Source organism: Delphinapterus leucas, chromosome 13 (assembly GCF_059928025.1).
Source record: "Delphinapterus leucas isolate spDelLeu-1000000601 "Yukka" chromosome 13, BTC_Dleu_Yukka2, whole genome shotgun sequence".
Lineage (NCBI taxonomy): Eukaryota > Metazoa > Chordata > Mammalia > Artiodactyla > Monodontidae > Delphinapterus > Delphinapterus leucas.
Window position 1 is genome coordinate 71,825,985 of NC_143141.1, and position 27,017 is coordinate 71,853,001.

The following is a 27,017-nucleotide window of genomic DNA, read 5'->3' on the forward strand; positions in this document are numbered from 1 at the left end:
ATTCTTTCACTGGGTCTATTTGAGGTCTGTGTAATATACTCATCTTTTGAGGAAGGGAGGGACTAGATAACAGGACAAAAATCCCTTCCTCTAAAATAATTCAATTCCAGATATAAAACCTATGCTTTACTTCGTGATTAGCTGATACCAAGGCAGTAAACTGAGCTCAGCTGACTCTGCATTTTATGCTCCTATCTGAGCCCATCATCTACGCATCATCAGGTACAAACAGCCAAAGATTTCCACACCAACATTAAAAGACAAATATAGACCAAAAATGTGAGCCGGGCCTAATTAATGAAATCTTTAGATTTCCTCTGTGAGCTCCAAAGGCTAATGGAGCCTATCACGAAACAAAATTTAGAAAAGAAAAACTGTATTATAGACTCTGATAATACTATAGTACAAGCTGAGATCTTTGAGATATCAACACCTTATATAAATATTTAATCATCAAATTAGCAAAAAAGACCCACAAAATTGAGTTATATAAAATCTTTCCTTGTAGTGTCTTAAGCAACTACCAGCGGCTGAGCAAGTTCTACAAATGTCCAGTTTTACACGTCGTGATTAGTCCTGAATTATTAAATAAGACTAATCCATTAAATGACCTGATATAATAAAGCTGAAAAACCTCAAATTTTCTGAAGGAAGGGAAAAACTATAATACAATCTGAGAAATAAGAATCATTCAATTTAAAGTAAGTGCAGAGAGCAATATCTGACACTTTGAGTTTTATTAGTTAGAATGTGAGGCTACCTACTATGTAATCTCATGCAGCCAGATACTGCTGTTTTTAAACAATCACATTTAAAATATTTATAAAATCAAAGCAATTTAAGTCGCCTAAACATCTTACCTATTAGGATGTCCTTGTAATCTCTTTGTAAGCTGAGGAGGAGAGAAACAGTATTAGCAACAGTACTTCAGAGGCAGCCAATCTCTATGAATTCCCATGATAACACATCCATAAGAACAAAGGAAAAGAATGACTGACTGTATTAGGAAATCATTATTCTTAAATTTCCTAACTCCTAAATGTTCAACCAATTTAACATAATCTAGGAATACATTCCCAAAATAAAAATAATTATCTGATAAAAATCTAGGCTAGGATTTATATGAATGAATGTCCAGAACACACACAAAGACAGAAAATAGATGAGTGGTTGCCAGAAACTGGGGGTAAGGACAAATGGGGAGTGATTAGTGGGTACAGGATTTCTTTTTGATGTGGCAATTGCACAATCTGTAATATATTATAAAACACTGAACTGCACACCTTAAAGGTATGTAAATTATATCTCAATTTTTAAAATACATAGAAAAAAATCTAGGTTAGGCAAATTTTGTCTGAGTAGATCTAGTGATCATCTATCATCAACTCTAAATACCCTGCTTGCTTACATACTGCAAATCCATTTCTCTGAATACTGGATTTTGTCTTTGAGTCATAGCATTAGGACCTTAAAATGAGAAGCGTACTCAGTTACCTCTTGCAACAACGGAATGACAGCATGCAGGGGCATCCTTAGTACAGTTCTCTTTATTAGGTTTAAGTTCCTAGTTTGAAGTACTTTCTGTGAGAAAAAAAAAATGTAAATAAGCATACTCAGAAACTAAGGACACTACAGGGAATACTGTCACTAAAAATTATCTTAAAAACCAAGCAATACTCAACTGTAGCAAATAAAGATTAGGAATAAATGGAGAATGTTATATTATGTCTTATGGCTATCAGACAAGTACAGGCTTCAAGTATCAGGACATTTACTCCATTAAACAAGTTTCTGCTCCACAAATTCTAAATTCTTATAAGCGAATTTTTGATATAAAACAGAAAAGAACACCTCTCGACATTTAAATACAGGTATATACACCACTTTAGAGAAGTTCTCAAACCTTTGTTTTATGAAACATATCTTGTCATATCAACACAAGAGTGAGCAAAACACACTAAAATCACATTACAAGGAAACAAACATACCTTTTAAATGTTTTTGATAAAATTTTAAGCCAATCAAAAGATCATATAATGAGTGCTTGAGTCAAAAACTTTAAGGGTGAAACGCAGTCTCCACCCCACGTTGTATGGATAGAAAAGGAGATAGAGCAGATTAGTCCAAATTCTGGCAGGCCTTTCTATTTCTCCAAACCCTACCCAGATGCTTCATCTAGAGGAGAGGGTGGGAAATGAGTCCTTTCAGGTTTCAAAATCCAGATACCCCCTTCCTCTTTAATACTTTCAAATGTTTATCTTTCAAAAGGGTTTACAACTAGAGGAACTTCCCTAATGGTTGGTGCATGCTATGTTTTGGCTGTTGTTGCTATAAAGATCATGTTCAGGATATGAACAGTAGAGGTATTACAGGGCAAAAACATGGAAAGTTCATTTTCAACCTACTTTAATGGTCTTAACATACCCTTTCAAAATTCCCTATGGATTTTATTTGCTTGTAAAAATATCTTCACACCAAACCCTTCTTAAATCTATTAAGTACTATTTAAAAACTATCACTGACATAATTACAAAGTTTATTATGCAAAAGAAAGATTATGTATTTTTATACAAATCACTGGGGAACTGACGGATGGACTGTCCTAATATTGTCATTTTCAAATAATGAGGACACAAGGTTCAAAGCAAAGTATGCTGAGAAGTTAAACAATAATTCACAAGGTGTCTGACGATACTAAACATCCCTCAAATCAAGTCTTTGTTATAGATCAGTTATCACAAAGTTCCAATGATGTACAAGTTACAGGGAATATTGTCTGAACTAGTCTACAAATACTTTTTTTTAAATGAAGTACAGTTGCTTTACAGTGTTGTGTTAGTTTCTGCTGTACAAGGAAGTGAATCAGCTATATGTATACATATATCCCCTCCGTCCCTGACCTCCCTCCCACCCATCTAGGTCATCACAGAGCACTGAGCTGAGCTCCCTGTGCTATACAGCAGGTTCCCACTATCAATTTTATACATGGTAGTGGGTATATGTCAATCCTAATCTCCCAATTCATCCCACTCCTCCTTCCCTCCGTGCCCACACGTCCGTTTTCTATGTCTGCATCTCTTTTTGTTAAGGTACTCAATTTTCACAGCATGTTCACCAAACTACCAGGCTTCACTGTCTTAAATGGCCAAGTAGAATAGTAGCACTTTAGGTCAAGGAATACAATCTTGAACTTGCTGCTGCATATTATTTATACCAAAAGCTTGGTTAAGAAACATAATGTAGGGCTGAAGGTTTGAAAAATACGTGGTTTGTGAAATCCTCTAGTGCTCTAAATGTTAAGTGATCAGATAATTTGTTGTCCAAACTGGGACACTTCTGTGAATGAAAGGAGTCACTATTAGTAATTACACCAAGTTAAGAGGTGTAAACTAAAACTGTCACGGGCAAATAATGGTATGTAAGGCCTAGCTATTTAGAAGTTATTCCAAACTGCAGGACAGAAAAATGTAACAAGCTCTCAGATAATCCTTAGGCTCACTAAAGACAGAGGTTCTATGATAACAATTTTCAAATTAAAAACACACACAAAAAATAAGTTATCCCAAACCAAGCAAAATGATAATGAATAGAGGAGTTAGCATTATTAACTTCTGCCAAGACTATAAACCACAGCTACAAGTAGCAAGGAGATGATACTGAAGATGGGATTTTTTTTAAAACTTTACTGTATTATAACTGAAACATAACAGTGCACATCTAAAGTGTACTATTTGATCAGTTTGACATACATATTTACCCATGAAACAAACACTGTAATAAACATTCTATCACCCTCAAGTCTCCTTGCACCCTTTACATTCTATCCTTCCCTTCCACCCCACCGTCCTCAGGCAACCGCTGAACTACATGTTGGTTTGCATTTTCTAGAACTGTTCTATAAATGAAATCAAACTGTATGTACTTTTTTGTCTGGCTTCTTTCTCACAGCATAAGTTTGAGATTCATTCATGCTGTTGATGAAGCAGTATACATTCTTTACATTGCTAGATAACAATTTATCCCTTCATGTGTTCAGGATTCTTTCCAGTTTGGGGCTATTAAAAATAAGGCTGCCATGACCATTCGTGCACAAGCCTTTGTATGAACATTTGTTTTCAATTCTCTTGGTAAACACCTAAGAGTAGAACGGCAGGATCTTATGGTAGATGTGTCCTTCACTTTTAAGAAATGGCCCAACTGTTCTCCAAAGTAGGCATACCATTTTACATTCCCCCAGCAAGATATGAGAGTTCCAGGTACTCCACATCCTCCCCAATAGATGGTACTGGTCTTTTACATTTTAATCAGTCTATAATGGGTATGTAGTGTTATCTCACTGTGGTTTTAATTTGCATTTGTGATGATTAATGATGTATAATACCTTTACATGCACTCACTGGCCACTGGAATTCTTTTATGAAATATGTGTTCACGCATTTACCAATCGTTTTTTATTTGAGTTGAGTCTCACTACTGAGTTAAGAGTTCTTTATCAATTCTGGATATAAATCCTTTGATATATAAGTTGGGTTTTTTTCCCCAGCCTGTGGCCTGCCTTTTCATTCTCCTAACAGTGTCATTTCAAGAGAAAAGTTTTTAATTTTTATTAAATCCAAATGACCAATTTTTCCTTAAGTGTTTCATGTTTTTTGTGATGAACCTAAGAAGGCTTTTTCCATGCAAATCTGCATAACATTTTCTCCTATTTTCTTCTAGAAGTTTTGAGGGTTGGTTTATACATTTATGTCTGTGACCTATTTTTGTGTAGACTTTTGTGTAAGATGTGAGGAAAGAGCTGAGATGCATTTTTTTCCATATGGATATTCAATTGATTCAACTGCAACTGTTGAAAAGACTTCGCTTTCCCAACTGACTCAACTTAGAAGCACCTTTACTGAAAACCAATTGCATGTGGTCTATTTCTGGACTATTATGGTTCCTTAATCTATATTTATGTTTTCACTAATACCAAACTATCTTGATTACGACAGCTTTTTCTTGAAATCAGGTAGGGTAAGCTCCCCAGTTTTGCTCTTCATTTTATAATTACTTTGGTTACTTCATGTCCTTTGAATTTCTAAAAGGTAGCTGTGCTGGAATTTAATTGGGAATGTATTGGATACATAGAATAATTTGGGGGGAATTGCTCATCTTAACAACATTGAATCTTCCAACCATGAACATAGGCCTTGGTTAATTTCTCCCAATTTTTGTAATTTTCAATGTAGAGGTAGAAACACCTTTTGTAGATTTATCCTAGGCATTTTTTGGTACTACTGTAAATGGGAACTTCTAAGAAATACTTAATTTAAATAAAATTTTTTAAATATTTTAAAATATATAACTCCTATGGGTGCCATGAATTATATAAATGACTAAGCATATCTTTTTTGCATAAGCTATAGACTATTTCTTTAGGTCAAATTGCCACTTTCCTAAAAAGCCATAAACTTTAATGTCAAGTGTTCTACAGCAGGGATTTTTAACCTCACCTTTGGTCCTATGTTGCATACCTGACACTGCTCACTTTCTTCTTTCTTTCTTTTTTTTTTTTAATATTTATTTTGGCTGCGCTGGGTCTTAGTTGCGGGATCTTTTAGTTGTGGCATCTTTTAGTTGCGGCATGTGGACTCCTTAGTTGTAGCATGCACGTGGGATCTAGTTCCCTGACCAAGGATCGAATCCGGGTCCCCTGTATTGGGAGTGCGGAGTCTTACCCACTGGACCACCAGGGTAGTCCCCTTTCATTCCTATTTTTAATGACCTCCTATTATATTTCACATATCCTCAGAAGGTTATCTTTGGAAATGAGGAACACACTTTCCAGGGGAAAAAATATTTGATTTTTTTTTTTACTTGCCTCTTTCTCTTTAGAATGCATGATATCCCAGGTAATACAGTATGGGAATACTCCTATATTCTGGTTTTTCTTTCTTTTTTTTAACGGTTACTGACTTCTACTTAAACAATACGACGTATCACCTCAAAATCCTTAATAATGAAAAGATCTTACACGTACAATTCTGTACAATTTAAGAAGTGCTTTCACAATCATCATTTCCTTTACTCTCCCAACAACTCTGACACCTGACAAAAGTACACACGGCCACACCCGAAGTGCCAGATGATTCTAATCTGAATCTCTGCAAGCTTCTAGATCCAACTACCACTGTACAGGAATATGATGGACAAGAATTATATTAAATGATACTTGTTGGGTTAAATGACCCAGTAAAATGGATTTGCAGGAGGCAAAATCCAGAATGTGAAATCTCTTTAGAGCAAATAACCTAGCTTCCCCAAATTGCAAAAGACAGAAAAGGCAAATCCACCAAATAGTGTGTACTTCGTTGGGATCCAGTTTTGAAGAAAGCAAAGAAAAAAAACTTTACAAGACAATCAGCGAAAGATAAATACTAACTGGATATTTGATGATTTTAAGGAATCACTGTTCACCTTTTTAGGTGTGATAATGAATTGTGGTTATGTCTTTTAAAGGAATTTCTATTGTTACAGTTGAACAGGGATATATCTGTGGATGAAATAAATAATAGATCTGAAATTTGCTTCACTGTAACCTGGGTAGGGGGTGAGCAAACAGATAAAACAATAATAGACAGACTGGCTACTGCTAATAGTTTTTGAAACTGAGTGATGGGTTCATGGTGGCCCACTGTAGTGTTAAATGTTTTGAAATGTTTCTTAGAAACAAAACAATAACTGATTCACTTGTACTACTGAAGAAGTTTTCAAAGCACAGTTAAGTAAGCAATGATGGCAGATAAGTTATATTTTAAAAACACTGTCAATTGTTTTCTATAGCTTATTTCTCACCAAATCCTCACCTAGGTTTGCATGCCATGTTAAACTAAAATTGACCTCCCAAAATACATACACTCACAAACTATTTTAAAGGTAAGTTTAGGTTTTTAGATATGCCTGGCTTCCCCCCTCCTGTTTTGCAAAATCCCCTTAAACACAAATATAAGATATTCCCATTTAGATCAAAATACAAGTCAGAGAGACCTTATTCATAGGCTGCATATTAAAGTCACATCTATACTAAGTGGCACCATAATATCACTACGCGTCACTAGGAATAAATGCACTTAGCAAATATAAACTGCTTTAATCTGATCAGGCAGTGCTTAAGTCCAATTTTTTACACTTAAATTTTCTCTACAGACCACTTTCAAATTCTGGAATTTAAGAGGACTAAATTAAGCAACATCATACAAGCAGTCACCAACTTACAAACACAGAAATCATAAGTGCCTCCCTTTTATATACCCCCAACCCTCTTGAATTTTTCCCCCAAACCTCCTATCCATTGCCAAGGTTCCACCTCACCGCCCCCTCTCACGGCCAGGGGGAATTAAGTTTCTGGAATCCAGAGTAAAAACTCAGGAACGCATTTTCCTACAGAAAAAAATATAAATTGTGATCTAGAATGCTGAGTATTATAATTCAGCTACACAATGTTTATAAAGGCTTTTGTGAACTAAAGCCTAAGAGCCTAGTAACAATTCACAACAATATTTCTATGAGAAAATGCATTCCAGGTTCAAAATAATTTAATACAATCCCTTTGTAGGTTGGTGACTGTCCGTATAGTGCCACCAAGTGATATATATTTGACTAAACTCACAAAACATTAAATTCAAGACAGCTACATAACATGACTATTCACTCTGTAAATGTGCTGTCAATCACTTTCTAAGAAAAATTAACCATCTTAATTCATTTAAAAACTGCTATAATACTTACATTTAGCATTTCAAAATCATTACTTTCTAAACCCTGTGTGAGGAGAACTGGAAAACTGTTTGTCTGTGGAAGGGTGTCCTTTTCTTTTTTCGCATCTATATCCAGTGCTCCCAGGCGTTCTTCAATGCTAACCTACAGAACAGAAATGACCAGTTAATGTTATATGAGACAACACCTAAAGCAGTTTGGTCAAATTACTTTGTGCTTATGTCTCAGAAGACAAAAACCACTGACTGATTCACACCTCAACACTGAAAAACACAAATACGCTCTTCCTCGTTCCAACAGAATCGCATCACCAAAAGGCCAATGTCGTAGACAAGGGTAATATCTGCAGTCCAAGTTTCCAGACTCCAGTGAAAAAAACTGAAAACCATGATTTGAAAATGTAATTCATAATATCCCCCCTATATGAAGATTCAAAAAAGACAAGGATCAGGCAACTGATGACTAAAGCACAAGAAAAGACCTATAATCACAAAAGCTTCCCCTTCTGTAATTATCCCTTGCCATCAACCTCGGATCTTTTGCTAACAAATATTATCAAAAGAGCATAAAGACAGTTATGTTCCCCCCAAAATTTATAAGATGTCTTCCTATTTTTCTCTTTGTTTGCTATACAAAAACTCACTTGTACATAACTAATCCCTTATGAAAGCAAATCTAACAACTGCGTTCTGCCAGCCCCTCGGAAGCTCAATCAAAATACGAACGTTCTATTACTACCAAAGCAAACAGAGAGGCGTTGGTAAAGCCTCCTGTTTGGGTTATGTTTTATGAAAAACACTAAAAAGGTAGGAAAAAATTAAAGGGTAGGATCTAGGCCAAACTAGAGGAAGTTGACACCGTATTTTTAAATCAGATATCATGTTATTGAGAAACAATTTTTAAGAACAGCAATGTTATTCCCCAACCCCCCACCCCCAATAAAGCAAGACATTTAAAATCAGGTAAAGAAACACTCTTTCTCTAATGATTAAACAGTTAAAATTCTAGATTACTTAGACAAGAGTGACAAGTGAATGGAAGACAAAAAAGAGGATTTTTCACAGACAAGTAATCACAAGAGGTTTTAAGAGTTGAGAAAAAATGAAATTTATAAGCACTTTAAGAGGTTATAATGACGATCACTTTTAAAGGCTAACTAGCACTAAACCAGCCAGGAATGCTCAGACAGCCAAGAGACAAGGCATCACTGGAACTCAGCAACATGCGAAACCCAATGAAAATCATCACAGCAAGTCCTGGCTTAATCTACAATTACCTTATCCAGCTAACAATGACCAAATGGCCAGAAGAGCACCCTCTTTAGTTAATAAGAGTTTTGTCCTCTCCATTTTCTGAAGTTTCAGCTTTGGCTCCATCCAATATAATTCTTAGAATCTCCCAAGTAATCTTAAATTTCAAACTCAAAAATGGTCAGAATGAGTGTATTACCTCCTTTTCCCCTAATTTCCTCTTGCTCTCTATTTCCTCAGTCTGTGGAGGAGCAGGCTTGATAGCTGCATGATGACCAGGTATCCCAGGCACCAGAACTTTTGCTTCAGAATTCATCACTGGTGTTCTCACCTGTTAAACAGGAATAGTAGGGGTGTGACAAAGGAAACTGTCTTACTCTTTGCAAGATTTATCCCCAATGAGAAAACTAACAGCTTTTAAAAGGTTTTCCTACTGAAAAACTTAATGTAACTAACTCAATAGGATATGAATTAAAGATATATTTTAATTGAATACTGGCATTTAAGTATAATCTGAACATTCATTGTTTTAAAGCCTGCAACATGTAAGAGTAAGAACCAAGAAAAACAAAATCTACAGATCACACAATGACACACTGACTTAAAAATTCAGGGGACAGGGGTTCGATCCCTGGTCCGGGAAGATCCCACATGCTGCAGAGAAACTAAGCCCATGTGCCACAACTACTGAGCCTGAGCTCTAGAGCCCACAAGCCACAACTACTGAGCCCACGTGCCACAACTACTGAAGCCCGTGCTCCGCAGCAAGGGAAGCCACCACAATGAGAAGCCCGCACACTGCAACGAAGAGTAGCCCCCGCTCGACGCAACTAGAGAAAGCCCACGCGCAGCAACAAAAACCCAAAGCAACCAAAAATAAATAAATAATTTTAAAAAAAAAACGTTAAAGAGTGAAGCTGTACATTTTATGACTACCTCCAATAATTGATCTTTGCCAGAAATGCTCAGACAGCCAAGAGAAAGGTGTCATCTCTGAAACTCAGCCAGAAGCGAAACCATTTGAATGTCATCATAGCATGTCTTGGCTTTCCTTTTTTTCATTAGACTGCCAAACACATGATGTCTCCATGTAGATGCCACATTATATTCAAAATAAAGCATGACAATAATGTTCTTATATCTGGTATTTAATTCCAGCCCCATCATGGATTTAGGTTTTATTCCACCCTGAAATACAGCATTCCTCTCAACAAAGTTTTGCCCCTTTAAGTATATAAATTGATGAAATAATTCGATAAATTTGATACTGATATTTACTCAGTGATCCTGCACTGGGGGTGGGGTGGAGGAGGAAGAACTAAATAAATCCAAGGTCTTCAACTTCTAGTCACCTATTCACTCATTCGTTCAACAAATCAAGAGCACAGAAATGAGAAAAGTTTTACAGTCTTAATATCTAAAACCTAATCCCACAAAATTTGTTAAGACAAGATCATAAAGAGGATATTAAGAGTTTAAACATAGTATTACATAACAATTCAATTCACTCAAATATCTTTTTTCTTAACTTCTAATATGAAATGCACTCACCTTTGTTATAGCTGTTTCTACTTTTGGGGCCCAGCAGATTGAAATATCTCTTACTAAACACATATGAGGTTCTTTGGAATTTAAAGCCTGGGAATAGAATTTTAAAGAGGGAAAGGGGGTGGAAGGTAAAAAAAAAAAAAGTGTCAAACAAAGTAATTGGGAGTAAGAATAAAGTGAAAAAGAAATGCATTTTTATAAAAATACAAAAAAGTATAGAAGGCTTCCACAGAAAACTCCTGCTCACTCAGACTGATCACCATTCAGATTGATGCCACATGAGGAAAATGGGTAAACTCTGAAGATACCAGGCATAATGTTTACTTTCTTCAGTTATGTACTGCTCAAATCTTTCACATACGCAGTTTTAAAAGACTGACATTTAAAACGTAACAGATTTTAAAGAAAACATTATTAGCTCATCACCTTATAATCTATCTTAGAAAAGACTGATCCTACCCTAAATTTCCTACTGCTATCCTTCCACAAGCTAGTCAAAGACAAGCAGTGCTGATTAATCAAATGCTCTAAGGTGAATCTCTAAGTCCTGATATGGTATTAAACAGGAGGGGAAGTGAGATGCAGCAAAGTACATATGTACCTATAAGGCTTTAAAGTTATAGGTAATTCTCTATACCCACCTAATCAATATCTGGAAAGACACAAAGCACACAGGAAGCAGGCTGCATTTGGAGAGTGAGGTTATGAGATCCACGTATGGCAAGGAGGCGTATGTTTACAGTTTAACACTTCTCTCCCTTTTTTGTCACACCATAACCATGTATTACATTTTTTTAAAGTAAGAAGTATTTTTAAATAGACTCAACAAGAGGTTGCTTAAGCAAGAGATATTTCTCTCACAGTCTCTCACCTATTGGACATGCTCATAGTAACTCACCAAAAGTCTCCAAAGAAACTTCTGTAATCAAAAAACCTAAACCACTGCCCCACCCATTACAGTTCCACTTAGAATACTCAATGTGTGCTATTACTACGGGATCTCTTATTAAGATTTACCTGTGGCTACTAAGCACCTGAAATGTGGCTAGTCCAAACTGAGATGGGCTTGTAAGTGAAAAATATACACCAGATTTTAAAGACATAATACCAAATAAAGGAAGAAGGGGGGCAGAATATCTCAAATAATGTTTTATACTAAACATTAAAACGATATTTTGGATATACTGGGTTAAGTAAAATTACATAGTTGACCCTTGAACGATGCAGGGGTTAGGGGCGCCGACCCTCTGTGCAGTCAAAAATCCACTTACAACTTGTTCACAGTCATAACGTATCCATAGTTCCGCATCTGTGGATTCAACAACCTTGGATGGTGAAGTACTGTAGTATTTACTACTGGAAAAAATCCATGCATAAGTGGACCCACACAGTTCAAAACTGTGTTGTTCAAGGACCAACTATATACAGAGTTCTCACAAGTTAAAATAAACCATCCACTGAAAAGTCCTTCAGTTAAGGGGAAACATATGACATCTTCTTAAGTATTCCAATAAACAGACCAACATATCATTCTAAAATCATTCTCTTCCACAGACATGTTGATGTTGCACTGCTTTACTCCAGAGGAGCAGCTACGTACCACTCGCTCAATGGTGGGCTGAAACCAATTGCCATATACAAGCAACAATGACATTTTGTCGGAGCAAAAACCAGCTGCTAGAATAGGGACGGGTTTTGGTGTTGATTTCTTGCCTTTCCCAGGCGTTGCTATCTGAATTGTGCAGTTTGAAGTCAAAGGCTTTTTGCAGTATCTGGGAATGGAAAAAAATGAGATTAGAAAATGTGAAATAGCATCTCACACTAATTCTTTGAAGTTGGTGTCATGAAATGTGACCCTCCCCCGGCCTCCACATCATCAGGAGTGACCAGTGTCCCAGAGCACTAGTGTTCCTGTCAAGACTTCATCTATCCCCACCCTGCCAACATTCAAGACCTCACCACCAAAACCTGCCTTGAGGCACACCTGCTCTTCTATCCCACTCTGTCAACCCTTACAAAAGGCCCCAAGCTCCCAAGTGCTCTCTCACCACCCTGAGCTTCAGCCCCAAATGGCTCTGTTCTTGCCCTACTCTAATCAGCCCCATCTCTAATTGCTTCCAACCCCTGAATCCTCACCATGACCTCTGCATCAGAGTTCCAGGAGCAAGATGATCAGCAAAATATAAACAAAATTAGATCCTCAACTTCTCTAAGAGCTCTCCTCACCTTGCTTGCCTCGGCAGCCTCCCCCACACCCTTAGTGCCAAGACCCTTGGCAATGATTCAAGTACGCTTCTTGTTCTTCACTAACACTTCAAGACAAGTAGTCTCTCCCTCCACCACCTCCAAAACCTTTGAAATTGCCGTCACCAGCTACCAGCTACCAGCTACATTCCCCTCCTGCCGTCATCCAATGGCCTCTGGGTCACTCAGCATTTCTTAAAGATGTGAGTGGCTGTCACTCTGTCCAACAATTCTGCTGAGAAGTCCCTTTCTTAGTGATTTCCATATACAGCATGCAGTGTGACGATCCTTCTGACACCCTGCCCTCTCAGTTCCTTTAGCCTTCTACCTCTAGCAACCTTGTCCTTCCCTGTACCTTAGCCACACGCTCCTCACACCACAGACATCTTATCACCACTAAGTACACACCCTCCATAACCCCAACTGTAAGCACCCCGCTATCTTTCCAACTCACTCTTCCTAGTTTCCCAACTCCACATCCATCTCTATCCAGGATTTTTGGCCTCTGCTTTGGGCTTTACCCTTCTGTGGTCTATTCTCTTCACATCAGATAGAACGACTTAAAACTTAATGTCTTAAAACTTAGGTCAAACCTCATCAATCCTCAGTTTAAAATCCTTCAACAGCTTACTACTGCCCAAAGAGAAATGCCCAAGCCCTTACCATGGCCCGCCACTTCTGGGCCCTCAACTATACATTCCATGCATACATACGACTATATAAATAAAGGCCTCAAGTGCTACACATCAAAATGTTAAGTTACCTCTAGGGAGTGGGACTCAATGGAGGGAGACTTGAGTTTTATAATCAATTGTCTATGTGTCCTGAATGTTTTAAAATAAGTGTATATTACTTTCATAATCCCTATATAGAATTGTAAAAGGAAGGGCACCAACTGACAATAAAAAGTTGAAACCATTTTAAAGTTTAACATAATTCTGCACATGACTGAGTCTCAGACCATGTTTATAGCACATGCAAGAGTTGGCAAACCTTTCTATAAAGGGCCAGATAGTAAATATTTTTGTTTGGGGGGCGGGGTGGGGCACATGTGGCCTCTACTGGATGTGGCCTGCAGGCCATAATTTACTGACCCCTGGTCTATGACTACTACACATCATATCAGCAACTCCCCTGTGTCCAACAAAACACAAGCATTCACTGATCCACAAATGTGTGACAAATGTGTGACACTATCAAAGTTAGAAATTAAGGCTTCACCAAAGTTCACAAGCAAAGCTTTCCTACTGAACCAATTTCTTTTAAAATAAAACTTGAGTTCTCACTGGGAATGTATGTAGTCATACGGACAAAGAATTAAGAAGGCTTTCAGAACAATCTAAATGAAAAGTAACATAAAGCAAAGAATATTGAGGTGGGAGTATAAATAAGTAGCAAGTCAGGGAAGGAAAATAAATTTCTGACTTGAGAAACTTCTTACTTACCCATTTAATATGTGTTCAAAAAGATGAACTTGACCATCTCTGCAAACAACAGCTAACTTGACAGGCTAAAAGAAAAATGTAACATTAATAGGTAATATACTTCGGTCTACTCTAATAATTACTTATGAAAATCCAACTACCCTCTCCACCCTTCAAATAACAAGAGATAAATCAAAACAGTAAGGATGTTCAACTCTTGAATTTAAAAATAATCACTGCCACCAAAATAACAATGCAAGTAGTTGTTGTCAAGCCTATAAATAAAAGTTTAGGCTAAGAAGACAGCACAGTCCATGAGAACGCAGCATGGAAGTTAGAGGAGCTAAGTCAACAACCAAGCGCACTGGCTGACAACAGGGAACCAACCGCAGGCCCACATGTCAGGATTACTGAAAACGCCACTGCGCCCTGTCCTCTCCCCTTATGAGCAGAATCCAATGATAACTTCGAATAGTCTAAGATTTTTATTTTGTTCTCTCTCTTTCCTGAATCATCAAATCATCAAAACCCTGATTTTAAAAAATAGTATTTGTGAAGTCCAAAGACAAATTCTCTAAGAAACAAGCCATTTACCTCTTCTTTATTTTCTGACAAAGTCAAGTCAATATAGACAGGTTCGTCTGTAACTGTAAAAGACATCACTGCACTCTTCTCTTTGTTTTCTGAACGGACCTGCCTGGATAACAAAACCGATGATTAGATAATGAGACATTTAAAAAAAAAGAAAAAAAATTAAAGATCAAAATAAGGGAAGCATTTGTGTCACTACCATGTGGCATGGTTATATGGGAAAAGAGAAAGCATTAATGCATTTGTGGCAGACTTAAACAATGAGCAACGTTCTTTTCCATTAACCTATTTGTCTATCTTGATGGCAATGCCAACTGTCTGGATCACTGCAGCTTTGCAGGTTTTGAAGTGAGTTTTCCAACTTCTTTTTCAAAGTCATTTGGCTATTCTATGTGCTTTGCGTTTCCACTTGAATTTTAAAATCAGATTGCTGGGATTTTGACTGGATTCACTTTGAATCTATAGATTAATTTGAGGAGGATTATCACAGCAATACTGAGAAAACAGAGTCCAGAAATAGATAGATAGATAGATAAATGATCCTCACTATTGGTTGATTCTTTGAGAATCTGCCTACTTGCTAAAACTGATTTGTAGACCCCGAAATCACTATTTGTGGTGATTTCATGGTCTTTAACAGGTATACATAGAGCAGTGAGGCACATGAGCAGCCCAATGCTCATGAGGTTTAACAAGGCTATGCTCTGCCTTTTTACTTCAGCTTTCATACTAAGTATTCTTTTTCCAGCCTATTTAGCGCCACACTTTTTGCTTTTATGCTTTTGGTTGGTGATTTCACTATTTAAAATGGCCCCCAAGTATAACGCTGAAGTGCGGTCTAGTGTCCCTAAGAGTAAAAAGGCTGTGATATGCTTATGGAGAAAATGTTTAAGTTCGATAAACTCTGTTCTGACGTAAGTTAATCAGCTATGTGTGTGTGTGTATGTATATAGATAAACTAAGGTATCTTTAAACAGAAATACACATAAAACAAGGTTATGTATTAATTAGATGACAAAAATGTTGTAACCAGAGGCTTGCAGAAACCAAACCCTGGTGTTTCCTCAAGGAGTAAGAGTTCAGTATCACTGAATCAGTGCTCTTGAGGACTTCATACAACATGACTACTCCAAGTAGCAGGCAATTAACTCAACGTGTATATACGCAGCACCAATTCACTGGAGATAGTACTGGGAGTACTGGGACCACTGGATATCCAAAAAACAAAAAAACAAAAACAAACCCATGAACCCCAATCCGTTCCTTGAACCATATACACGAATTAACTCAAAACAGATCACAGAACCAAATAAACAGAAGACCTAAAACTAAAAAACTTCCAGGAGAACACTTTTGTGACCTTGGGTTAAACAAAGACTTCAAAACATGATCTGTACTTCATCAAAATTAAAAACTGCTTCGTTTCAAAAAAAAACACAAGCCACAGACTAGAAAATATTTGTAAAGCATATACCTAATAATTTATTTATATTCAGAATATACACAGAACTCTCAAAACTCAGTGAGAATACAAACAACCCAGCAGAAAATAGGCCAAATATTTGAACACACACTTTGTCAAGGAACATATCCAGATAGCAAATAAGTACTTAAAAGATTCTCAACATCAATAGTAATTAGGAAAATGCAACTTAAAACCACACTGAGATACCACTACACACTTATCAGAATGGCTGAAATTAAATGACCATATAAAGTGTTGGTGAAGATGTGAAGGAATTAGCACTCTTACGCACAGCTGGTGGGAATGTAAAATGGTACAAACACTCTGGAAAAAATTCGGCAGTTTTTTAAAAAGTTAAATATACACCTATCGTAAGATGCAGCCATTATACTCCTAGGTAGTTGCCCAAGAAAAATGAATCATATGTCTGTAAAAAGACTTGTACACAAGTGTCCTTAACAACTTTATCTGTAATATGCCAAACATGTCAACAAGCCTGTAGACTGAGGTGGGGAGGGGGATTACAAAGGGATACAAGGAAACTCTTGGGAGCAATGCAGGTGGCCACTGTCTTGATTGTGGTAATAATCTCACATTTGTATACATATGTAAAAACTTAATTATGCTTTTGCTTTAAGTACATACAATTTATTATGTCAATTATACCTCAGTGAAGCTGTTTTAAAAATCTGGGCACAAATTTTAAAAATTAAAATAAAGACTGAGTAACAGAGTAACAAGCGTGGCTTACAAACATGATTCAAGATCAGTTTCTTTTTATTAACTACTGAGACTTTATACATTTACCAGTAAACAGTCTTTCAGTATTTTTGTGTCTAGAAGAAAATTAAGAGTTGATTTGATAAATTCTAAATATTTCATGCATAACAACTTCGTAATAAAACAAGGTTCATTCTAAAATGAAGTTACTCATACTATATGCATGCTCAAAATCACTGCTATCACACGACTATGCACAGCAGAAGCTGCTATTTTAGCACATCAATAGGAGACAGTACTTCCTCCTTGCAGTAATATGAAAGGGTTTTTCAGTTGTTTTTTAATTTTAATCTTCATTCAGTGGCAAGAAGCCTTCAAATGTTATTTTCTTTCAGAAATGTGTCTTTCAAAGGTAATTATAAGGGAACCCTCAGCTTGCTCTACCTAATAAAACATAAAGTTTTCATGAATGGCCTTTGGGGACAGCCTTTCAATATGCATTTTAATCTGTTTGTTTTTTATGGTTTACTCCTCTGTTACTAGGAAGGCCCAGGTATACACAAACTATCTTCAGGATCTTAAGACAGCAGAAATCAACTTTTCTGCTATACAAAAAATTTTGGAGCTGGAGACCCCTAGTCTCAGGAGCCAAAGAGGTGAGGCATTAAAGACTGAAGCACCTCAGTAATGTCAGGAGATTGGGGTGGCCGATTTTAACTTTTTTGGCATTACTAATTTCTTATGTTAGGGATAAACCCTCTAGAACCAAAATAAGATATTCCAATAGGCGCTCCTCAAAAATGAAACACAGGACAGAAAACCAACACAATTTGATTATAAGAGGCAAAATTAGGAACTAAGCTGATGGTCTGGAGGTGAACAGAGGTCCACCTCCAGACTGACATGAACCTTTCCCCACACTACTACTTTAAGAAATACATATTTGATGAGTATCATTTCTGAGTATTATTTGGTATAAATTTACAGTAACTTTATATGGTCAAGAGCATGCTCAACTAACTGATCATTAGGATAAGAAACTACTTCTATTTTTAAAATCTCTACATATTCTGTCCATGAACATCAGGTAAAAGAAAAAAAGTTAATTTCACCATTAGATGATGTTATAAAATCCAAGAAATTTCTTATTATTTCTTAAATTTAAAAACTTTTTGATGGCTCTTCAATACCAAATTGATTTTTACTTTCAAAAGTAGCTTCAGGGCTTCCCTGGTGGCGCAGTGGTTGAGAGTCCGCCTGCTGATGCAGGGGACGCAGGTTCGTGCCCCGGTCCGGGAAGATCCCACATGCCGCAGAGCGGCTGGGCCCGTGAGCCATGGCCGCTGAGCCTGCGTGTCCGGAGCCTGTGCTCCGCGGCGGGAGAGGCCACAACGGTGAGAGGCCCGCGTACCGCAAAAAAAAAAAAAACAGTAGCTTCAAAGGGAATTAGTGACAGCAACCACTGCAAGGAAAGGCTACTGGGAATTCTCAGACACAACCAAGGAATTTAATGTCCTCAGTAAACCATCAAATAGGCATTACTGCACTAACCCTGACAGTCATCTCTGTCAACAAAATCAGGGATTTTCCTAAAAAAATTTTTTAAAAAGGTTTTTAAATTGCCCAGTCACAAAAATATTCAGCCCACTCTATCTCTAAACAAGCATGGAGGAAGTTCTATTATGTAATGCTCTTAAATTTTTCTCATAAAGATCTGATTTTTAGGCAGGCTCAATTCCTCATTACAAGTCAATATAAAATAAATCTAACATTAAATACAATAAAGCAAATCTCATATTCATCATTTACATTAACCATATAAGCTATGACCGATTCTTTCAAGGCAATGTTACCTCCCAAAATCCAAAAGACTACATACCAGACATTAAGTAACCGGTCATGTACTGCTCCAGATAAGAAATAAAGACCTGTAATTCCATCAAAGGGTTGGCTCTCATTAGGAGGTCTGATAGTTGTGAACATAAGTGATGAAACCGGCGTTGCATGTCCCGTGAAGTGCTAGAGAAAGTTAAATCTCATTTAGGAGAGGGTGTAAAGCAGTAACAAAAATTAGGAGTTCATATGTATCATAAACAATATACATGATACACATCTGAAGTCAGAGCTCCAGACTACTAAGGTTATTTGTGCTATATTCCTCTCACTTTAAAAAACTCCATCCAAAAAAATCTCAACATTAAAGCCGTCCCTTCCAACTCCCCTGAGCCTACCCCACAATCTTTACTTCTTCCATATTTGTGTTAAAGATTCACTTCATTCTATCCATTTTAAAAGGGGTGCCTGGGTGCTCAGACACAGCCAAGGAATTGTAGGTCTTCATGTTACTCTCAGTGAGTTGAAACCACAATTTTGAGGCATCATCACAGCACCAAAAGTTCAGTAACCCCTGAGCACACTCAAAATGTAATTCTAAATCTCCGCAGCTAAATACAGTAATATACCAAATGCTGGATGCAAGCTAGAAATAAAAAATTACTATCATTATTATATAATTATATTATTATTGAAAAGAGTAAGATACTTAATTCAAATTCCACTCATTTCATTTTCCATTTACATTCATTCTTCCAATGCATGCAAAAAGGACGTGTCTCATCTATTTAACAGATTTGGAGGACTACTTTTGTCTATTAATGGTACTATTTCATATGCTTGAAAATAACACATCTGTATTCTTAAAACAATATTCTTTGGCTCAGACTTCTGCCTTTCTCCATACTTACTCTAGACAACTGTTATGCTTACAACTAATTTGATTCACTCACTCTGTAGACTTCTTTGGTCTCCAAAACCCATAGTTTGATTGTTCGACCAGCTGAAAGCAACATCTTTCCATCTGGGCTGATACACAGGGAACTGACGCTGCTATTATCACCTTTCCATTTGCTGTATTGTGAAGAGAAATAAAAACATCTCAATGAATGGGGAGGAAACTTTACTCAAAGCAAAAAGAAAACAAAAGGCAAACTAGGCATTAAAAATACCACTCAAGGGGCTTCCCTGGCGGCGCAGTGGTTAAGAATCCGCCTGCCAATGCGGGGGACACGGGTTCGAGCCCTGGTCCAGGAAGATCCACATGCCATGGGGCAACTAAGCCCGTGCGCCACAATTACTGAAGCCCGCGCGCCTAGAGCCCATGCTCCGCAACAAGAGAAGCCACCGCAATGAGAACCCCATGCACCACAACAAAGAGTAGCCCCAGCTTTCCGCAACTAGAGAGAAAAAAAAAAATACCACTCAAGGTTCTATGCCAAACTGCATTCCCTAAAATCCTGACTCAGGTAACCAACCTTGGACATATCACCAAGGTAATGCTTCCCCAACAGGACAGAGAATCAATCTTAAGAGGCACCAGGAAATGGGTTAATAAAAGTTATAAGAATGTAAAATGGGTAGCTGTGTCTCCTGTGATCCATGGTGATCCTGTTAATGCCCAGGAAACTACCATGCTGGCTGGACCTCTACGCAGAACCCATCCTATCCCCTCCATAGTTCCTGCATTCTCTGGAAGGTTGAGAACTTAATTTACTTAGTAACACAAATGACCTCTCAACCTACAGTACAAAAAGATTATTTCTACCCCAAATCCACAAATATATGCCCCTAGCTGATAAAATAAAATAAATTAGGTAAAATGATCCCTTTCTAATACCACAAATATGATTAACAGCAAGAGTCTTCGTAGACGGTTGCATACGTTAATGCTATTTATAAGCAACAAGGAGCCTGGCTTGGCTATTCACTTATAAAATCAAGAAGTAACAGTAGCACGGCTTCCCTGGTGGCACAGTGGTTAAGAATCCGCCTACCAATGCAGGGGACACGGGTTCAAGCCCTGGTCCAGGAAGATCCCACGTGGCATGGAGCAACTAAGCCTGTGCACCACAACTACTGAGACTGCACTCTAGAGTCTGTGAGCCACAACTACTGAAGCGCATGTGCCTAGAGCCCATGCTACACAACGAGAAGCCACCGCAGTGAGAAGCCACACACCGCAACGAAGACTAGCCCCTGCTCGCTGCAACTAGAGAAAGCCCATGTGCAGCAACAAAGAACCATGTGCAGCAACAAAATTCAAAGAAAAAATATTAAAAACACTAAGGGAAAAACAAAAAATAACATACAAAGGAATCCCCATAAGGTTATCAGCTGATTTTTCAGTGGAAACGCTGCAGGCCACAAGGGAGTGGCAGGATATACTTAAAGTGATGAAAGAGAAAATCCTACAGCTAAGATTACTCTACCCAGCAAGGATCTCATTCAGATTCGATGGAGAAGTCAAGAGCTTTTCAGACAAGCAAAAGGTAAAAGAATTCAGCACCACCAAAGGAGCTTTACAACAAACGCTAAAGAAACTTCTCTAAGGGGGAAACACAGGAGAAGACGACCCACAAAAACAAACCCAAAACAATTAAGAAAATGGTAATAGGAACATACATGTCAATAATAACCTTGAATGTAAACGGATTAAATGCCCCAACCAAAAGACACAGACTGGCTGAATGGATACAAAACAAGACCCATACATATGCTGTCTACAAGAGACCCACTTCAGATCTAGGGACACATACAGACTGAAAGTGAAGGGATGGAAAAAGATATTCCACACAAATGGAAATCAAAAGAAAGGTGGAGTAGCAATACTCATATCAGATAAAATAGTCTCTAAAATAAAGACTGTTAAAAAGATAAGAAGGGACACTACTTAATGATCAAAGGATCAATCCAAGAAGAAGATATAACAATTATAAATGTTTATGCACCCAACATATAGGAGCACCTCAATATATAAGGCAAATGCTAACAACCATGAAAGGAGAAACTTACAGTAACAAACAACAGGAGGGGACGTTAACACCCCACTTACACCAATGGACAGATCATCCAAACAGAAAAGATATAAGGAAACACAAGCTTTAAATGACACAATACACCAGATAGATCTAACTGATATTTATAGAACATTCCACCCAAAAGTGGCAGATTACACTTTCTGCTCATGTGCACATGGAACATTCTCCAGGACAGATCACATCTTGGGTCACAAATCAAGCCTCAGAAAATTTAAGAAAACTGAAATCGTATACAGTATCTTTTCTGACCACAATGCTATGAGACTAGAAATCAATTACAGGAAAATAACTGTAAAAAACACAAATACATGGAGGCTAAACAGTGGGCTACTAAACAACCAAGAGATCACTGAAGAAATCAAAGAAGATATAAAAAAAAAAAAAATGGAAACAGGGCTTCCCTGGTGGCGCAGTGGTTGAGAGTCCGCCTGCCAATGCAGGGGACATGGGTTCGTGCCCCAGTCTGGGAAGGTCTCACATGCCGCGGAGCGGCTGGGCCCGTAAGCCATGGCCGCTGAGCCTGCGCGTCCAGAGCCTGTGCTCCGCAACAGGAGAGGCCACAACAGTGAGAAGCCCGCGTACCGCAAAAAAAAAAACACAAGAAAAAAACCATGGAAACAAATGACAATAAAAACACGATGACCCAAAACCTATGGGGCGCAGCAAAAGCAGTTCTAAGAGGGAAGGTTATAGCAATACAATCTCACCTCAAGAAACAAGAAAAATCTCAAACAATCTAACCCCACACTTAAAACAACTAGAGAAAGAAGAACAAAGAAAACCCAAAGTCAGTAGAAGGAAAGAAATCAAAGATCAGAGCAGATAGAATCAAAGAAAACAATAGCAAAGATCAATAAAACTAAAACCTGGTTCTTTGAGAAGATAAACAAAATTGATAAACCCTTAGCCAGACTCATCAAGAAAAAAAGGGAGAGGACGCAAATCAATAAAATTAGAAATGAAAAAGGAGAAATCACAACTGATACTGCAGAAATACAAAGGATTATTAAGAGACTACTACAAACAACTATATGCCAATAAAACGGACAACCACGAAGAAATGGACAAATTCTTGGAAAGGTACAATTTTCCAAGACTGAACCAGGAAGAATTAGAAAATCTACAGACTTACCACAAGTAATGAAATTGAAAGCGTAATTAAAAATCTTCCAACAAACAAAAGTCCAGGACCAGATGGCTTCACAGGTAAATTCTATCAAACATTTACAGAAGAGCTAACACACATCCTTCCCAAACTCTTCCAAAAAACTGCAGAGGAAGGAACACTCCCAAACTCATTCTATGAGGCCACCATCACCCTGATACCAAATCCAGACAAAGATACTACAAAAAAATCAAACTATAGACCAATATCACTGATGAACATAGATGCAAAAATCCTGAACTACTAGCAAAGAGAATCCAACAGCACATTAAAAAAGGATCATACACCATGATCAAGTGGGATTTATCCCAGGGATGAAAGGATTCGTCAATACACGCACATCAATCAATGTGATACACCACATTAACAAATTAAGGAATAAAAACCATATGATCATCTCAATAGATGCAGAAAAAGCTTTTGACAAAATTCAACACTGATTTATGATAAACTCTCCAGAAAATGGGCATAGAGGAACCTACCTCAATATAATAAAGGCCACATAAGACAAACCCACAGAAAGCATCAGTCAATGGTGAAAAACTGAAAGCGACCACTAAGATCAGGAACAAGACAAGGATGTCCACTCTTGCTGCTCTTATTCAACATAGTTTTGGAAGTCCTAGCCACAGAAATCAGAGAAGAAAAAGAAATAAAAGGAATATAAATTGGAAAAGAAGTAAAACTGTCACTGTTTGCCGATGACATGATACTATACATAGAAAATCCTAAAGATGGCACCAGAAAACTACTAGAACTAATCAATGAATTTGGTAAGGCTGCAGGATACAAAATAAATGCAGAGATCTCTTGCATTCCTAAAAACCAACAACGAAATACCAGAAAGAGAAAGTAAGGAAACACTCCCATTTACCACTGCAACGAAAAGAATAAAATACCTAGGAATAAACCTGCCTAAGGAGGCGAAAAACTTGTACTCCGAAAACTATAGAACACTGACGAAAGAAATCAAAGATGACATAAACAGATGGAGAAATATACTGTGTCCTTGGACTGGAAGAATCAATATTGTGAAAATGACTATACTACCCAAAGCAATCTACATATTCAGTGCAATCCCTATCAAACTACCAATGGCATTCTTCACAGAATTAGAACAAAAAATTTTACAATTTGTATGGAAACACAAAAGACCCTGAATAGCCAAAGCAATCTTGAGAAAGAAAAATGGAGTTGGAGGAATGAGCCTCCCCAACTTCAAACTACACCACAAAGCTACAGTAATCAAAACAGTATGGTACTGGCACAAAAACAGAAATATAGATCAATGGTACAAGACAGAATGCCTAGAGATAAAACCATGCACATATGGGCACCTAATTTACAACAAAGGAGGTAAGAACACACAATGGAGAAAAAGACAGCCTCTTCAATAAGCGGTGCTGGGAAAACTAGACAGCTACATGTAAAAGAATGAAATCAGAACACTACCTAACACAATACACAAAAAGAAACTCCAAATGGATTAAAGACTTAAATGTAAGACCAGACACTATAAAACTCTTAGAGGAAAACATAGGAAAAACACTCTGACGTGAACCACAGCAAGTTCTTTTTTGACCAACCTCCTAGAGTAATGGAAATAAAAACAAAAATAAACAAATGGGACTTAATTAAACCTAAAAGCTTTTGCACAGCAACAGAAACCATGAACAAGACAAAAAGACAACCCTCAGAATGGAGAAAATATATGCAAATGAAACAATGGACAAGGGATTAATATCCAATATATACAAACAGCTCATGGAGCTCAATATCAAAAACACAAACAATCCAGTTAAAAAATGGGCAGAAGACCTAAATAGACATTTCACCAAGGAAGACATACAGATGGCCAAGAGGCGCATGAAAAGATTCTCAACATCACTAATTATTAGAGAAATGCAAATCAAAACTACAATGAGGTATCACCTCGTGCTGGCCAGAATGGCCATTATCAAAAAATCTAGAAACAATAAATGCTGGAAAGGGTGTGGTGAAAAGGGAACCCTCCTGCACTGTCGGTGGGGATGTAAACTGATACAACCACTATGGAAAACACTATGGAGGTTTCTTAAAAAACTAAAAATAGAACTACCATATGATCCAGCAATCCCACTACTGGGCATATACCCTGAGAAAACCATAATTCAAAAAGAGACGTGTACCACAATGTTCACTGCAGCACTATTTACCATAGCTAGGACATAGAACCAACCTAAATGTCCATCGACAGATGAATGCGTAAAGACTCAGCCATAAAAAGAAACGAAATTGAGTTATTTGTAGTGAGGTGGATAGACCTAGAGTCTCTCATACAGAGTGAAGTAAGTCAGAAAGAGAAAAACAAATACCGTGTGCTAACACATATATATGGAATCTAAAAAAAAGTTGTACTGATGAACCTAGTTGCAGGGAAGGAATAAAGAGATAAGACATGGAAAATGGACCTCAGGACATGGGGTAGGAGGGTGAAGCTGGGGCGAAGTGAGAGTAGCATCGACATACATACACTACCGAATGTAAAACAGTTGGCTGGTGGGAAGCAGCAGCATAGCACAGGGAGATCGGCTTGGTGCTTTGTGACCACCTAGAGGGGTGGGATAGGGAGGATGGGAGGGAGGCTCAAGAGGGAGGGGATATGGGGACATGTGTATGTATATGGCTGATTCGCTTTGTTGTGCAACAGAAACTAACACAGTATTGTGAAGTAATTATACTCCAGTAAAGACCTATTAAAAAAGAGAAAAAAATATATAGGCAAAGAATACTCAGAATACATAAATAGCTCTTTGTATTCAAGAAAAAACTCCTTGAGTTTAAAAAAAAACTCAAAATAAAAATAGACAAAGGATATATAAACAAGCAATTCATAGAAGAAACACAACTGTCAATAAACATGAAAACACCCAACCTCACCAATAATCAAGGAAATGCAATAATGTATGAAAACTTTTCCTTTACCCTCATTGGTTCCTAACATTCTTGACAATTTCTCACCAATTCCCAGAGCTTCAACACTCACCTGTATTCCTTATTCAACATCTACTCACTGAATTGACACTTTTAAAAAAAAGACATGATCACCATCCTGACAAGCTTCCTGAATCTATTTCGCCACTGAGCACTGAAAAGGCCAGCACAGAGCCAACACCACCACATCCCTGTCCCCTGTTACTTGTGCAACCCTCCTCCATCAGCAGAAACTGGGAACTTGTTAGAATTCCCAAGCCCCAACCTAGACCTACTAAATCAGATCTGTAAACACACATAACATACGTGCACAGTAAAGCTTGAAAAGCACTAGATCAGAAGATTCCTCTCTGGGAAATGTGACAGGTTCCAGAGGAATGACCTACACATCCTGATACTGAAGGCCTCCCAATCACTCTACAAATGAAGCCCAGCAACTGAGCCACACAGCCACAATGGCTTTCCAATCAGCTTTTCAATGTTTCATTTTCGAAAACCAACAGGCAGCCGAGGATCTCCAGTCACTTGAAGAATGCCTTTAACATGAAAGAAACCAAAATCAAACAAAAATCAAAACACATTCTCAAGAGGGAGATGACGAAAAGTAAAAAAGTTTAAATCCTATAATATCTTCAGAGAGTTAGAAAATATTATACACATGACAGAAACATGACACAACAAAAAAGAAATACTCAAAGAACAAAAGACAGCTCCCAGAAGTTAAAAATTTAGAGAAACTTAAAAATTCAATACAAGATTTAGAAGGTGAAATTGAAGCAGTTTCCCAGGTAACAGAAGAAAAAGACAAAAGAGAAAATGAAAATAAGGTAGGAGACCAAAAGGATTAGTCCAGGAGATATAACACCTAAATAACAGTATGTAGTATAAGAGAAAGATCAAAGAAAAGAGAAGGAATGAAATTATCAAATACACAGTATGAGAAGAACGCAGGACATGAATTCCCAGGCTAAAAGGTCCCTCAAGTGCCAACATAATTCACTGACTGAA

At 37.5% G+C, this 27,017-nt stretch overlaps 1 protein-coding gene and 3 non-coding genes across 4 annotated transcripts in view; all 4 read right to left on the bottom strand.

Annotated features, from left to right (window-relative positions):
- The window catches only part of WDR43 (WD repeat domain 43), a 47,172-nt gene that overhangs the window by 5,948 nt on the left and 14,207 nt on the right, over positions 1-27,017 (bottom strand). Inside the window, exons 4-13 of the mRNA XM_022574156.3 lie at positions 19,784-19,904; positions 18,877-19,016; positions 14,816-14,918; positions 14,243-14,307; positions 12,154-12,325; positions 10,557-10,643; positions 9,205-9,336; positions 7,768-7,899; positions 1,495-1,581; positions 861-892 (exon numbers count right to left, since the gene is read on the bottom strand). Coding sequence (XP_022429864.1) covers positions 861-892; positions 1,495-1,581; positions 7,768-7,899; positions 9,205-9,336; positions 10,557-10,643; positions 12,154-12,325; positions 14,243-14,307; positions 14,816-14,918; positions 18,877-19,016; positions 19,784-19,904 — 1,071 coding nt within the window. The remainder of the gene's footprint in view (positions 1-860; positions 893-1,494; positions 1,582-7,767; positions 7,900-9,204; positions 9,337-10,556; positions 10,644-12,153; positions 12,326-14,242; positions 14,308-14,815; positions 14,919-18,876; positions 19,017-19,783; positions 19,905-27,017) is intronic.
- Positions 8,933-9,008, bottom strand: LOC115803457 (small nucleolar RNA SNORD53/SNORD92). The gene has a single exon (XR_004024207.1). It is a non-coding gene; the product is annotated as a small nucleolar RNA SNORD53/SNORD92 (small nucleolar RNA).
- On the bottom strand, positions 9,967-10,044 carry LOC115803456 (small nucleolar RNA SNORD53/SNORD92). Its single transcript, XR_004024206.1, has one exon. It is a non-coding gene; the product is annotated as a small nucleolar RNA SNORD53/SNORD92 (small nucleolar RNA).
- On the bottom strand, positions 19,303-19,387 carry LOC115803458 (small nucleolar RNA SNORD53/SNORD92). Its single transcript, XR_004024208.1, has one exon. It is a non-coding gene; the product is annotated as a small nucleolar RNA SNORD53/SNORD92 (small nucleolar RNA).